The sequence below is a fragment of the Gaeumannomyces tritici genome, assembly GCF_000145635.1.
Source record: "Gaeumannomyces tritici R3-111a-1 unplaced genomic scaffold supercont2.1, whole genome shotgun sequence".
In the NCBI taxonomy this organism is placed as follows: domain Eukaryota; kingdom Fungi; phylum Ascomycota; class Sordariomycetes; order Magnaporthales; family Magnaporthaceae; genus Gaeumannomyces; species Gaeumannomyces tritici.
In genome coordinates this window covers 6,705,081-6,720,085 of record NW_008804545.1, presented here as the reverse complement: position 1 = coordinate 6,720,085, position 15,005 = coordinate 6,705,081, and the positions used below count along the sequence as shown (strand labels likewise).

Genomic DNA, 15,005 nt, shown 5'->3' with positions numbered 1-15,005 from the left:
AAAAAAAAACGAATCGCACATAAAAGCGCCGTTGCAAAATATATCGATATTATTAAAAAGCGCTTGCGATTTAAAGCAAATTAAGCATTTAACAACCTCGTTTCGCAAATTAATACCATACGAAAAAACCTTACCGCTTTTACCCAATAAATTAAAGCCCGAAACAAAATTATTAAATCGTAAATTTCCGCCCTCCGAAAAAAGCACAAAAAAACCATTAAAAAGATTAAACAAAAATTTGCTTTACAAAAGCGAAAATACAAGCTATTAAAAAAGAAAATTACTTAGCTTTTTTTTTTAACGCACGCAATGGAAATTACCTTTAAAAATATAACGCTTTTTAACGAAATTAAAAAGTGCTACAATAATTTTAGCAAAAAAATTAACAACAATTTCGAACAATTACAGCGATAAAATAACGCCATTACCGTTTTAAAATATAGCCTTGGCGTAATTACAAAACTTTACCAAAATTATTTTCGACAAATTTTCCGCATTATATTATTAAAACCTTTGCTTTTGTATAACGAAAGCCGGCAATTTTTAATCGAACCATTATTTTTCGATATTATTATAGCCGATAAAAAGCCCGCGGCTAAACTTTGCGGGCGAATACCGTTTTAACCGCCCGCCGCAAGCTTTAAAGCTAAAAACGACGACCCGGAGCTTAAATGGAACGGTTTGGCAAAACCATTCGTTGCTTTTAAACGGTCCTATTTACGAACCTTTAGTAAAATTTGTTAAAAACAAAATACCCTTATGCTCGACCCAAATACGGGAGCCATCGTACTTTACATTGTTTTTATTTTTAACGAATTTTAGCAAAACAACGGCAAAAAATGGTTTTTGCCCGTTACTTAAAAGCCAAATTACCAATTACGTATTTCGGGGAACCTTACGTACGCTTAATAAATAAAAAAAATCCATAGCGGCCTTTAAATATTTTACCAAACAATTTTAGCATTTCGGCATAAAATTAAAAACTTTTTGCAAATTATCGAACTTATTTAATTCCAAATGGTAAAATTGCGCCAATAATACGACTTTACCCGCTAAAATTACATAACGGTTTTTTAAATCGTCCAAAACGGCGTAACCATTTCCGAAGCACAAGCCCGGAATTTTAAAAAAAAAAAATCGAAAGTAATAATTTATTCGCCGCCAAAGTATAAAATATTATTGCTAAATCCGCTAGCAATAATATTACCCGCAAATACGCTTATAATAAAATAACCAAAGTTTACGAAATTTACCGGTTGGCAATTAAAAACATGCACCGTTGCTTTGCTTACATTATCGAAACCGTTAAGCAATAAACGGGCTATACGGAATACAAAGTCGCCCATACCGAGCAAAGGTTAAACGACCTTAAAAAACGATAAAAAGCTATAACGGCTTACTTTTTAATTACTTTAAAACAATAGCAAACGTTTGCCGAAAACATTATCGCCAAAATTAACCGGCGATTAGCTAAAAGCAAGCAAATAAATATAGCGGCCGTATTGTTATAAATTGCTTCCCGCTAAACCTTTCGCTAAATTACCCCCGTTGTTATTAGCGCTTTTCCAATCCCGGTTTTTTTTTGCCCAAATTCCGGTTACCCGGTTATCCGCGTTTCGAACTAACTTTACGCAAACCAAAAACAATTTAACACTTAGCATAACCTTATCCGCTTTAAAGCAATTTAATTTAATGCATTGCCAAATAATGCAAAAGGATTTTGCCGAATTTATAGCCGCTATGCATCGATAAGCCCAAAAAAGCTTTTACTTCCAAATGCTTAGCATAATTAATGGAATCCCCCCAAAAGGAATATCGTTATAACGACCTTTTATGCTACCAAAAAATAACCTTTCGTTTTCCGATTTAAATGGGAATGGATACGGTTAGCCCTTAAGGCTTTTGCCCCGCTTACGAACGGGTTCGTTTTTAGCAAGCAAAAACCCTTTTCGCCGGCACGGAGCAATTTTTATAATTAATTCCGTTTTATTTAAATTACCCCCCGTTTTCGACGGAAAAAAAACGGAATTTAAAAATTGGTAATATTTGGTACGGGCCTTTATAAACGCCGTTCCTTAAACCTTTACAAACAACAACCATAAAATTTTTTAAATAAGTTTTTACTTTAAAAAAACCGTTTTATGCGTCCACGTAAAAAAAGCACGGATGCTAAAAACCTACGGACTTTCCAATACTTGGAACGTTTATTTTGGGTTCCTGGCCAATACATTTTACAATTTTAACGAAAAACGTACAAATTCCATTAAATTAAACGATTTCAAATACAAAAATAACATCGTCGGGTTTTTTATAAAGCTAACCCAATTTAATGCAATAATTAAATTAACCGGTACCCGCTTTAAAAACTTTGTTAAAAAAAAATTCCTTAACGAAATAAGCCGGTTCGTTTACGCTAATAAAAAGCGCATCCTTAACGTAAACGAAAAATTTTTAAAGTTTTTCCAAAAAGCCGGCATTACATACAAGCTTATAACGGCAAATAAAAATACATTCCAAAAGTACCACAAAAACTAAAGGCCCAAAAAAAAGGAAAAAGCAAGCCCGCTTCGATTTCGAAACGTTCGAACGCGGGCTATCCCCGCAATAAAAGCTTTAAAAAAACTTTTGGCCTATTTTTAAATTTCCGTACCGCGGCAAATAAAAAAACGAACCTCGGCCAAATTCGTAAAAACAATGTTTGGACCATTACCCGAAGCGCTTTCGATAGCGTTAACCAAAAAAACATTAATGCCCGAAAAGAAAACGGTATTAATTGTTAACGATGCGGGCAAAACAATTACTACATTTGGAAATGCTTTGCCAAAAAAAATACCGCGGGTACCGAATTTCCTTTATTACCCGCGAAAACGGCCGCCGGTGCCAAAAAGCCCGTTATCGAACCCTTGCCGGTAAAAAAAAAACCAAAAAGCGTTTTAACAAAAAGGTTAAAATAATTGGAATGGCCAAGCACGTTCCTAAGCCAAACCATAATTAATATTTTAAAAAAGTCGATACGGATTTCGATTGTTAAAATTTAAAGGTTTCGATAACGCTACCCAAAAAATCTTAGGAAGGCAATAACGCTTTCCAAACCGTTATTTGCGCTTTTTTACAAGCCCGAATAACGGGTTCGACCCGGGTAATTACGAAACCCATATTAAATATAGCTTTGCGGATTAAAAGATAAAAAAAATTACGGTTAAAGTTTTTTTAAATTGCGGCAACGATAACGGGTTTTTTATTTTTATTTAAATGGCCGCCAAATTATAGCTATATGTTACCAAACGAGCGGTTTCGAAACCCATATCCAATTATACAAAATAAAAAAAAACCCATTAATTTATTACATACCCCGGGTTACTTTGCGGCATTATAATTACCGCTTTCGCGTAAACCTTAACGTATTAAACCTAAATCCGAATTGCAACGTTTTGCTGCCCGTTTAATGGATAACCCGCCATTACCTTACTAAAATTTTTAAACGGGATTATAAAAACATTTGTTTTAATACGAACGAATGCAAATCGTGCCGTAAGCTTTGGTCCCGTAAAATTTTCGACTTTTGCAACCTAACAAACATTTGCAATACAAACCTAGCTATTATTGTTTTAATTAAAAAATTAACGTCGATAAAACCTTTGCTTAACAATACCAACGAATTCGATAATATTCCAAAGAAATTCCGCGAATTTTTTCCAATTATATTTCCAAAAGCAATTATGCGCTTACCAAATTATTAGCCCTAAAACTACGAAATATATTTAAAAAAAAGGGCTATTTTTAATTGGGAACTTATATATAACTTTAACGAAAAAGAATTTAACGTTTTAAAACTTTGGTTTACCAAAAACCTTAAAGTAAAACGGATGTACGAAAAAAAAAAACGGTTAGGGCATTTTTAATATTTGCCGAAAAAAAAACCCAAAGGATCCGTTACGCCCAATTATCGATTACCGCGATATTAACGGCAAAATAATCCCGGAACGATGCCCGATCCCGCTAATAACGAAATTCCAAAACCGCTTTCGTAACGCCCGGTAAATAACCAAAATCGACTTTAAAACCGGCTTTTATTTAATCCAAATAAAACCAAAGCACAAATGGAAAACGGCGTTCCGTTGCAAATATAGCCTTTTTAAATTTACCGTTATGCTTATAGGCTTTATTAACGCACCAACCACTTTTTAACGAATAATAAATTACATATTCCTAAACTTTATTAACGCCGGCCTCTTGGTTTATTTTAATAACCTTTTTATTTACGCAAAAACAAAGGAAAAGCATAACGACCTTGTTAAAAAAGTACTAAAGCGCTTAACCAAATACAACCTCGCCGTTAACCCCCGCAAATGCATTTAAAAAGCCCAAGAAATCGAGTTTTTAAAATACGTTATCGGCCCGAAAGAAATCCGGATGTTCCAAAACAAGGTAAACGCAATTTTTAACTGGAAAGCACCTAAACAATTAAAAGAATGTTAATCGCTGGTTGGGTTCGCCAACTTTTACCAACGCTTTATTGCAAAATTTTCCAAAATCGTTAAACCTTTAACAATAGCCAATGCCCTTTTAAAAAAGGATTAAATATGGATAGCAAAAATGCAAACCGCTTTCGAAGCTTTAAAATAAGCATTTACTTTGTTACCCATCCTGCGGCATTTCGACCTTACGCTACAAGTAATTATGGAAACCGATGCTTTTAACTTTGCCCTGGCCGCAATATTGTTCCAACGCGACTTTATCGACGGCAAGCTCCACCCTATAGCTTTTTATTCCCGTAAAATGATACCAGCAAAAATTAATTACAAAATTTACGACAAAAAATTACTTGCTATCGTAAATAGCTTTAACAAATGGAAGCATTACTTCGAAAAGGCACAATATAGGATTAAAATTTTTACGAATTACCAAAATTTGGCTTACTTTACTACGGCCAAAATCCTTAACCAAAAATAAGCAAAATGGGCCTAATAGCTTTTAAATTATTGGTTTTTAATTATATACCGCTTAAGCAAGCAAAACGAAAAGGCCGACGTGCTTTCCAAATTCGAGCAATACAAGCCTAAAAAAAAAAGGAGTAAAAACCAGCCAATTACGATGGTTTTTTAAAAAAAACACTTTAACCTTTTTTTATAAGCACCCGCATTCCTTTTAGTTTCGGCAAAATTATGCAACATCCTAACCATGCGCTGGAATTAAACATTTACAAATAAAATTAAGCAAACCGTTACATTCGATACCAAATACCAAAAGCATTTAAAAACTTTTTACAAAAGGGAAAAAATTAGCAACGGGCTTTTGTATTACCGCAATAGGCTATAAATCCTAGCATAATTAAAATTTAAGCGCAAAATCTTAAAATTCGAGCACGACATTAAAATTGCCGGATACATAAGCATGGATAAAACTTTCGAATTAATTACCCGTTACTTTTAATAGCCTAACATCGAAAAAAACGTTTGAAATTACGTAAAAAGCTATTTGGAATGCCAACGCAATAAAGCGCTTAAATACGCTCCTTTTGGATTGCTTTAACCCATAAAATTGCATTACCGCTTTTGGAATACTATCGCTATAAATTTTATTACCGATTTACCCAATAGCTAAAGCTGCGATTCCATTTGGGTTATGGTGGACCCGTTTACCAAAATGGGCCATTTCGTCCTTTTAAAAAAGGGATAAAAAAAAACGAATAATTTTATCCGCATTTTCGCCCGAAAATATTAAAAATTTTACGAAATCCCGTTAAATATTATTTTAAACCGAAATTTACGGTTTACCGCGCATTTATAGCAAAATTTTTTTAGCTTTGTAAAAATTAAACCCCGGATAAATACCGTTTTTTACCCGCAAACAAACGGGCAAACGGAGCGATTTAACCAAAGCTTCGAAGCTTATTTACGGTTTTTTGTTAATTATAAAATATTTAATTAGGTAAATTTATTGCCAATAGCGGAATTTGCTTATAACAATATTTCGTTAGCAAGTACTTTAATTTCCCCATTTTTCGTTAATTATAAATTTAAACCAACCGCATATAACCCCCCAAAGCCAAAGCGTACAAAACTTTATCCCATTAACAAATTTTATTCCCATTAAATGCACGGCATTTACAACGAAACCAAATAATACTTTAACGCCGCCCGAAAACGAATAAAAAAATGGGCGGATAAAAAACGATAAGCTTTGCCCGTTTTTACGAAAAAACAATACGTTATATTAAACGCTAAAAATATTAAAACCCGGCGCTTTATTAAAAAGCTTAATTCCAAATTTTTCGGCCCTTTCCAAATTACCAAAATTATTTTTTTTTTAACCGTCCAATTTGCGCTTTTACTATTATAAAAAATTTACTTTATTTTTTACGCTTTTTTAATTAAACCGTATCGGGCCGGCATCCAAATACGGCCCGACCCGGAGCAAATTTTAAAGGACGCACCACTTTTGCTAAACGTATTTAAAATAAAAAAGGTTAAAAATTCCCGTTAAAAAAATGGCTTAATACAATACCTCGTTAAATGGCTAAACTTTAACAAAAAGGATAAAATAATATAAAAGCCATAGGAAAATTTTAAAAGTAAAGCGGCAAAAAAAAAGGTTAAAAATTTTTACCGCCGGCATCCCCGAAAGGCCCGGGACACCCGTATTTAAAGCCCGAAACGTGCCTTGGAAAAGGGGGGGATTGTATTATACGGGGATTAAACCAATAACCCAAAAAGGCCGAACGGACGGCCAATAAAACGAGTTACAAAACAGCGATAAAAAAGTAAGCGTTGGTTGGGCCGGCTGGAAAGGTTACAAGGACCCCGCATGCATTACGCGCCCGGTCGAAAGGGAGTTTGTTCCCCTCGACCCAAATACGTATCTTTCCTGTGCGCCCAAACAGCCTATATAAAGAGGGCTCATCTCTCGAGGTCCTCGCCGGAGATTCTGCTTCCTTAAGCATCTCCTAAAGGCCTTGAGAAATTATTAATATATTGAGCATTCTCCAAGCCGATCCCAGATCCCCTTGTAACATCTGTCTCGGCTGTTATAATATCAGTGTAGAAAGAAAACGCGTCAAAAAACCTTACAGTTTCTGGCAAGGAAGTTTTTCAAGAGTCGCCTTTCTCAGCGACTCGCGCTACATTCAGGAAGCGGCCGAGTTGTGGCCCAAGCAGCTTGCCGTTGACTCACCGGCCACGGCTAGCTGCATTCAGCCGCAGCGGACTAAAAAGAAACGACATGCCAAAGCCATAAATAGTTACTTACCACCCTGAGAGTTGCAAACCCATATTATCATGGGAAACAAGCTTCTGTTGCGTTCAAACTCATGTGTCAAACCTCCCACAGCATAAACTGCACCATGGCGTCCGGCACCACCACTATCGCCTCATCCTCCCCCTCAGCTCCCCCCTACCACCAGATCCGGGCGCTGTACGACGACGACACCATAACCGTCTACCAGGCCTACTCAGCCGCCATCGCCGACGCGGCGGTCGCGGCGCAGCGGCTGGACGCGTCGCCGCTGTTCCGCGCCGCGCGCATGACGTGGATCAAGCCGTCGTGGGGCTGGATGCTGTACCGCGCCGGGTACTCGTTCAAGGACGCGCGCCAGGAGCGCATCCTCGCCATCCGCGTCCGCCGCGCCTGCTTCCTCGGCCTGCTCGCCAGGGCCGCCCTAACGCATCACCGCCACCCCGCCCCCGGTGCAGGCACGACCACGACGACCACGACCACGACGACAGAGAAGCAAGGGGAAGAGGGCGATCAGGGGGAGCTCGAGGTGCGCGGGAGGGGAGAGGTGGTCAGGGTGCAGTGGGACCCGGAGCGCACGGTGCGGCTCGAGCGGCTGGGCCACCGCAGCATACAGATCGGCATCCCCGGCGCGCTCGCAGCGGGCTGGGTCGAGAGCGGGATCGCGGGCATCGAGGACGTCACGGGGCGGGCGCGGGAACTCAAGCGCACGCTCGACCGGGACCCGGGCGTCTCCGACCAGCAGCTCGTGGAGCTGGGCCTGGTGCCTGTAGAGAGGCCGTTTGAGGTGTCGGAGGAGCTCCAGGACCTGCTCGGGATGCGGTGATGGCGGACCACCGCTCCGACATCTGGGCTGCGGAATGGATGGGTCGACACCGGCGTCCAGCGTTTATGCCCTGCCCAATCTTGACTTTGAGCGCGGTGGTCATCGGCTTGCAGATTAGGAGGTCCACATCGCGCGCGACGCGACGGGGCGAGGACGTACACGGCGTCGATACAGGGTGCCGGACGTCGGCGGGTGTCCTCTACTTTTTCTTTCTTTTTTTCTGCTGTGAAACTGTAGAAATGTCCGCACCATCCAGGTGTTAATTGATTACCACGATGTGCATCCATTGTCACCACCACAGCTATCGGCGAACTACCCCCATCACTGCCGGGCTGTAGGCCAACTGTGCGAGTCAAATCTCCTGTGCCAATCGGCGCTTGTCGACTCGAGAGGGATGACATTGGGTGCTGATGCGTGACACAGATGCGAGAATGGTGACCCGCTCCGAAGTCGACCATATGATGTCCAAGCACAAGTGTCAAGTATCAAATCACAGGTCCGATGGTGTAGTCGGTTATCACGTGAGCTTAACACGCTCAAGGTCCTCAGTTCGATCCTGGGTCGGATCAGATAATTTCATTTTTGGCGAGTTCTGCTTGCTCCGTCTGTAATGCCTCTAGCCTTTTTTTTTCTTTTCTTCTTCTCTCCATAAACAGGATACTCCAACCTCCGTTGGGCAAACCGAGAACAAAGAACAGTTTTAAACTCCCTTGTTCGCCTTGGGAAGACAATGCTGAAGCATGGAGAAGTGCCCACATGTATAACCGAAAACGCCTTTGTTCGTAAAAACGTTCGCACGGTAGAGATTTCTCTACGCCTCTTCGTGCTTTACATTGGGACTAAAGGATGCGTGTGCGACGAGTCCCCAGCCAGGAATGACATTTATACCGACGACTTCCAGCCTAATATCCGAGCGTGATGCAAGAACCCATTATAAGGACGTACTAGGAATACAAATAGGAAAATAAAGCTCTAAAAGGGACAAAAACTGTAGCTAAAACAAGATTAGACAATATTTGGTCATGTGGTCGTCAATTGGACAGAGATGGCCGGCTACATGGTGTCGGGCACGAGGGTGTTCATCAACGACCGCTCACGTTTAACTCCGAGTATATGGTCCGCACCATGCAAAATGGGAAGAAACGTCCGTATTATGGTCGTAAGAGGGTCGGAGGAGAGAAAAAAAAAGGGCGCATAGGAACCGAGGCGGGATCAAACGACCTGGGCTACTCCTTCTTCTTCTTGTCGCCGGTGAGCTTCTTCTTGGGCACGCGGACGAGCCAGTAAACGAAGAGGGCCGCGGCGATATTGAAGGCAACGTAGACGAACAGGAGGCCAAAGTTGCGGTACCGGTCGTCGTAGCTGCTCCGGACGCCCTTCAAAAAGATGTTGGTGTCGCCGATGGGGCAGAGCGAGCAGTCGCTGGTCCGGGACTCAGTTCCCGACTCGAGGTAGCCGCCCGTGGCGTTGGCGTAGATGCCCATGTACTGGGCGCAGGTGCTGCCCTGCGGCGGGTCAAAGTGCATAAACTCGTTGGCGGCGCAGTTGACGCGCGTGTTGGCCACGGCGATGGACAGCATGCCCGACACTATGTACGTGAAGGGCGACACGCGGTACATGAAGATCCAGAAGTTGGGAATCGTGTCAGGGCTAGCGAGGACGCCGCAGAAGATGAGGCAGAGTGAGAAGAGCAAGTTGGCAATGTTGCCGCCGGCCTCTGCCGTCTCGAACCCAGCAATCATGAGGTCGGTAAACGTCGAAGTGAAAATGAGGAAGATCCAGAGGTAGAGGAACATGAGTCCGCCGCGCTCGACGACCTGATCCGCGAGAATGGCATTGCGGTACAGGCCGACTGGGTAGTACCAGCAGAAGAACATGATGACCGCCATGAGCGTGTTCCAGGGCAGCTCGACGATGATCTGGGAGAGCATGAAGATCTTCCACGAGTACACCTTGGAGGGTCGCTCACGAACCTCGTACAAGTCGCGCTGGATGACAAAGTGCGGCATTGTCTGCTGCACCAGCTGGCCGAAGACGGTTAGGATGTTGAAGATAGCGAACATCTGGTTCTGTAGCCCCTGTTGCGTGTTGGGGGCGTCGTAGAAGACGAAGCCGATAAACATAGCCACGATTATACACAGCGCTGCCTTGGAGTAGATGTATGACGGGGTGCGCCAGTACTGCTGGAAGACGCGATGCGTCACCTCGCCGAGCTGCTTGTAGAAGGGCGCCGCGAACTCGCGGTAGCTGGCCCTGTCCTGGGTCGGCGGCGGTACGTCCTTGGGGTTGTTCTTCAGCTGCTCCAGCTCGCGGTGGACTTCGGCGCACTCGGGGCTCTCGCGCCAGGCCTGATACCAATCAATCTCGGATTTGCTTCCGGGCGCGGCGCCGATGACTTGGAGCATCCACTCGGCCGGATTGGCGTCGTGCGGGCAGGGGAAGCCGCCGTTGCGTTCAAAGTAGCTGGTCATCGTCTTGGAGTTCTCGCCAATGTCGCCAAAATAAACTGTCTTGCCACCCTTGGCCAGGAAAAGGAGTCTGTCAAAGCGCTGGAAGAGCATGGCCGATGGCTGGTGGATGGTGCAAAGAATAGCCTGACCGCTCTTGGTGAGCTTCTCCAGAAGGTCGAGGATAGCCCAGGAGGTCTGCGAGTCGAGGCCGGATGTAGGTTCTGTCAAGATGGCAATACAGTTAGCAACTTATTAGGGGGCAGGTAATATGCCGAGGCAGGATATCATGCGCGTACCATCAACGAACAGCAGCAGGGGAGGCTTGGCGGCGAGTTCAACGCCTATAGTGAGTCGCTTGCGCTGTTCAACATTGAGGCCTTCTCCAGGAACGCCCACGACGGCATCAGCATACTCCTGCATGTCCAATAGGCGGATAACCTCGTCGACGTATGCCAGCTTCTCGGCGCGCGGGATGTGATCGGGCTGGCGGAGCAAGGCGCTGAAGTTGAGAGCCTCACGAACGGTGGTGGTCTGGAGGTGGAGGTCCTGTTGCTGAACGTAACCAGTTTTCCGTTGGAACGAGGCGTCGCGGTGGTGGCCATCCACCAGCATCTCGCCAGTGATAACTCCCATCGCTGTCCGGTCGGCCAGACAGTCGAGAAGAGTGGTCTTGCCTGCGCCTGACACGCCCATCAGTGCTGTGAGTGTCCCTGGCTTGACCCAGCCGTCAACGTGATCTAGGATTTGCCGGTTCTCATTCTTGATCTTCACATCATAGCACACGTCCTTCCAGTGGAAGATGCTCGTCTGGCGCTGAATGAAGCCGGCATCCTTGCCCTCGGTGGCGGCGGTGACGACGCCTGCGGGTTTGGAGCCCGACTCCGCGTCTTGCTTCGTCTCCTTCAGTGAAGCCGGCTTCTGACCCCGGCGGAAGACGAGAACCTCGCCCTTGGACCTCTTGGCCGATACAAGCTCGGCCGTGATCATGTAGGTCATGGTGAAGAAGACAATGAACCCAATGAGGATGCCAAAGTTCCTCCACTTGTTGACCGCGTAGTACTGGAAGCTGCTGCCGATGTACGCCTCACCTTCGACAAAGTCCAGACCTGCGACAGATCCCACAGCCATGCAGACCCTGTTGGTAGGTCCCAGCTGGTCGACAGGAATACCGACTTTACGAGCGACTTCAGGGATCGGGATGAAGTTGTTGCACGTGTACTGTCGGCCGACAAACTCGTTTACCATCAGAGACTCAAAAGAGTAAGCTAGAGGATCGAGGTAGTTGAGCCAGCGGCACCACGGAAGCATGTAGTCGATGGGGATGACGAAGCCGGTAAAGATAACCAGGGCCAGGATGATGGCAGCAGCAGGCACCATTGCCTGCGACAGGGTCCGGGATGTCGAACCAATGGTTCGGAAGATCATGGACATGGCCAGGACGGTCGTGAAGGACATTAGGAGGTAGAAGAAGAATGCGCCGGGCTCGCGTCTCAAATTGCTCATGAAGTACAGCGTGAGGTTGAAGACCAGGGTGTTTCCGATCTTGTATGGCAGGTCGCAAAGCATCGACGCGACTGCCTCAGCCGACGGGTGATAGAGCGCGTATCGATCATGTTTCTCGACGATGGGTCGCTGAGCAAAGAGGATAAGAATTTCAAGGGCAGCAGCAAAACCGTTCATGAGGCAGGCGAAGAAGAGGAGGGACCCGCGCTGGAAGAAGCTAGAGGTGGTCATCTGAAGGTTATAGAAGACACTCGAGATGATGAGGGCCATGATGGTGTTGGCGATGAGGGCGCCGATTGTCAGTGTGGGGTCACCGAGGAGTCGCATCCAGCCACGCCACAGACAGAGCCTGATTTGCTGTACGTAGCTGAGGGTGAAGGGGCTCTTGCGGCGCTGGCCCTTCCCCTGCTGGGCCTTGCGGGAGGCGCGGAAGACCTCGGCGTCGGCCCCATTGAAAGGATGGGTGGACTTGTAGTCCTCAATGTCGGCTTGCAGAGCGGCGTACTCAGTGCTTGCCTTCCAGGCGGCCGCGAACTCCTGGGGCGTGCGCGGGGCCTTGCCCTCGAAACCAGGACGGACAATGCGCTCCTGAGGTGAGGTCATGGACGTAAGGAAGTCGGGAGTTGTCTGGCGGGCGGGACAGTCGAAGCCCATGTTGATAAAGTACTGCTTTGCCTCGTCGGCGCGGCCAAAGAAGATCTGATAGCCCTCATACAGTACGACGGCCTTGTCGAACAGATCATATGCGGATTGCGGGGCCTGGTAGATGCTGACACACGCCGTTGTGTTGAAGAGCTGTGACTGCATCTTCAGGGTCTTGCAGAATTCGATGGCGTTGGCGCTGTCGAGGCCGCGAGTACTGTTGTCCCAGCATTGCAGCGGTGCGCCGGAGAGGGCTGCCTCGGCGATGGTCACTCGCTTTCGCTCGCCGCCTGACACGCCGCGAATGTACTCGTTGCCGACGCGGGTGTTGATGGTGTGCGAGATACCAAAGACGGCCATGACCACATCACGAAGGTGGTTGGCGAACAGCGTCTTGGAAACGCCGTCGGGTATCCTCCGCGGAGCCCGCGCGTGCGCCGCGAAAGTGAGGGTCGTACCCACTGTCAGCTGGGGGAAATGGACGTCTATCAGGGGCGACCCAGGTTAGCCCATAATTATATCCGAGGGGGCGACAAGACGACACGGTCCACGTGGGCGAGAGACACTTACCGACTTCCGCAGTGTAGATCGCCTCTCCACGATGGTACGTGTGCATTTCTTTCGCCGACATCCCTGTTGCATATGCTGTTAGCGGATTATTCGTTTCCTGGCGCAGGATCGCCCCGGATGGCGTGAACGGATGGCGTCGAAGAGCCGCCATGTAAGACGGGACCAACAAGGGTTGCAGATCCTAAGCGGCCAAGCCAAAGCCTTCCGGACAGCGACACCAGCCCAATGTAGGTTTGACATGGCGCTAGAACACCAAGCAAGCCACTCTGTAAACACATACCCTGGTAGTTGAAATACGACTTGTCCTCGATGAAGATGCCGTCCGTCTCACCGGCGATGGTTTTGAGGAGCGTGCTGCAGCCGGAGCCGGGAGGACCCAGCACGACCAGCATCTCGCCCTTGCGAACAACACCGTCGAAGCCGCGCAGGATGTCGATGCGCGTCTGGCCCTGGCCGAGGAGGCGCCTGGCGAGCCCGACCGTCTCGAGCCAGACGTTGGAGACAGTTTTCTGGTAATCGGTGGCGGCGCCGAAGCCAAAAACGTCAAGATTCTGGAAGCAAACGCCGCTGGTGCGGAAGGCGGCACCCTCGGCCAAGACCATGTCGGCGACAGCGCGCGCCCACGCCTGGGCGCTGAAGTTCTTGCCGTTGGGGTTCAGGCTCGACTCCGGGTCCGACGACGCGACGACGAAGGGGTTGCCCCCCACCCCGTCGCTGCCATCTGCACCAGCGCCGCCGTCGGCGTGGGACCGCGAGGTGTAGACGCGGGCCAGCTCGTGCACCATCTTGTTGCGGCGTCCCGTCTCCGAGTCGGCCACGTCCTCATTGTCCGTGTTGACCCCGGTCTCTGGGCCGGCCGTGGCCATTGATTTCTCCTTGTACGCAGGTACCACGCCAGCTCCCTGACCGGAAGCCCCGTTGCCCGCTGCGGCAGTGGGCTCGTGGTCTGCCATCCCTTCCTTCTCCGTCAGCGTCCTGGCAGGGGACGAATCGTTGCCGCGTATTATTTCAGGTGCGGAACCCATGGTCTGTGTCGTCAGATCGCCGTCGCCCTTTGCGCCAGTGCCCACGGTGAACGTCACCCAACTATGCCCCAGCCCGTCGGCTGTCCAAGGCTCGAGCCGAGGTGGCTCCGGCGGTCTCGTGTTCTCCGGCCGGGATAAGCGTGCTTCTTTCTTTTTTAGGTTTAGCTTATTCGGCTAAGAATCGAGCGAAAGGGTGGCCGGGGCAGTCGTCGAGGATAATCACGGCGGAACAGAACTCAATATCAGGCACGGAGGAAAGGAGCGACTGTCGGACGAGGTGGCGGGCAGAAAAACAGCTCGGGATCCCGCTGAAGCTGTTCGATGATGGGTACGGGTCGCAACTCCCTATTAAATAGTAGACGGGCCAGTCCCTGGTAGCCAGCGCAAATTCAAGACAAATCAGGACAGGGGAAGATGGAGAAGGTAGGGAGGGTGGTAAGACGGAAGCAAAAAGAAACCCGAAAAAAAAAGTCGAAAGAAAAAAAGGTTTCTCCCAATAAGTCGGTAGCGAAAGAGCTGGAGGGGAAGGCGAAGCTTCAGCTCCAACTAGGGCGCTCCAAGCACTGGGGCAGGCGCTGCAAACGAATCTCGGTCTCACATGCAACAGGTCGCATCTGATTGGCCCGTATTTGAATACGTACGTAATACGCGGCATACGGTAGCGTGCCCTGCTTCCGCCCAGAGCCGCTGTTGGCTGCCCTTGTCAGGACCGTGCAACCATCCATGTCATCCATGTAATCCATGTCATCAATGGTC

The 15,005-nt window shown here is 47.0% G+C and overlaps 4 protein-coding genes and 1 non-coding gene across 5 annotated transcripts; 4 read left to right on the top strand and 1 right to left on the bottom strand.

Annotated features, from left to right (window-relative positions):
* Positions 1–839: 839 nt before the first annotated feature.
* On the top strand, positions 840–2,494 carry GGTG_02115 (hypothetical protein; the record flags this gene model as incomplete). Its single annotated transcript, XM_009219886.1, has 7 exons — positions 840–899; positions 962–1,020; positions 1,145–1,166; positions 1,240–1,357; positions 1,934–2,039; positions 2,118–2,402; positions 2,458–2,494. 7 exons carry the CDS (start codon positions 840–842, stop codon positions 2,492–2,494), a joined length of 687 nt encoding a protein of 228 aa, XP_009218150.1.
* A 200-nt stretch (positions 2,495–2,694) lies between these two features.
* Positions 2,695–3,125, top strand: GGTG_02114 (hypothetical protein; the record flags this gene model as incomplete). The annotated part of the gene is made up of 2 exons (XM_009219885.1): positions 2,695–2,909; positions 3,071–3,125. 2 exons carry the CDS (start codon positions 2,695–2,697, stop codon positions 3,123–3,125), a joined length of 270 nt encoding a protein of 89 aa, XP_009218149.1.
* Positions 3,126–7,168: 4,043 nt separating this feature from the next.
* Positions 7,169–8,416, top strand: GGTG_02113 (hypothetical protein). The gene has a single exon (XM_009219884.1). The coding sequence runs from the start codon at positions 7,310–7,312 to the stop codon at positions 8,057–8,059; it is 750 nt and encodes a 249-aa protein (XP_009218148.1). The 5' UTR covers positions 7,169–7,309; the 3' UTR covers positions 8,060–8,416.
* A 138-nt stretch (positions 8,417–8,554) lies between these two features.
* Positions 8,555–8,628, top strand: GGTG_20030. Its single transcript has one exon. It is a non-coding gene; the product is annotated as a tRNA-Val (tRNA).
* Positions 8,555–14,719, bottom strand: GGTG_02112 (hypothetical protein). The gene is made up of 4 exons (XM_009219883.1): positions 13,505–14,719; positions 13,225–13,287; positions 10,806–13,139; positions 8,555–10,730 (listed from the first exon to the last, which is right to left on the bottom strand). Exons 1-4 carry the CDS (start codon positions 14,247–14,249, stop codon positions 9,286–9,288), a joined length of 4,587 nt encoding a protein of 1,528 aa, XP_009218147.1. The 5' UTR covers positions 14,250–14,719; the 3' UTR covers positions 8,555–9,285.
* Positions 14,720–15,005: the final 286 nt, after the last annotated feature.

What these genes read in the sequence shown, in the direction of transcription:
- GGTG_02113 (XM_009219884.1), top strand. Translation starts at nt 7,310, where the DNA reads ATGTGTCAAACCTCCCACAGCATAAACTGCACCATGGCGTCCGGCACC.
- GGTG_02112 (XM_009219883.1), bottom strand. Translation starts at nt 14,249, where the DNA reads ATGGGTTCCGCACCTGAAATAATACGCGGCAACGATTCGTCCCCTGCC. An exon ending in GTCGTATTTCAACTACCAGG is followed by an intron (nt 13,288 to 13,504) that starts GTATGTGTTTAC and finishes CATATGCAACAG; the next exon opens with GGATGTCGGCGAAAGAAATG. An exon ending in GATCTACACTGCGGAAGTCG is followed by an intron (nt 13,140 to 13,224) that starts GTAAGTGTCTCT and finishes CGCCCCTGATAG; the next exon opens with ACGTCCATTTCCCCCAGCTG.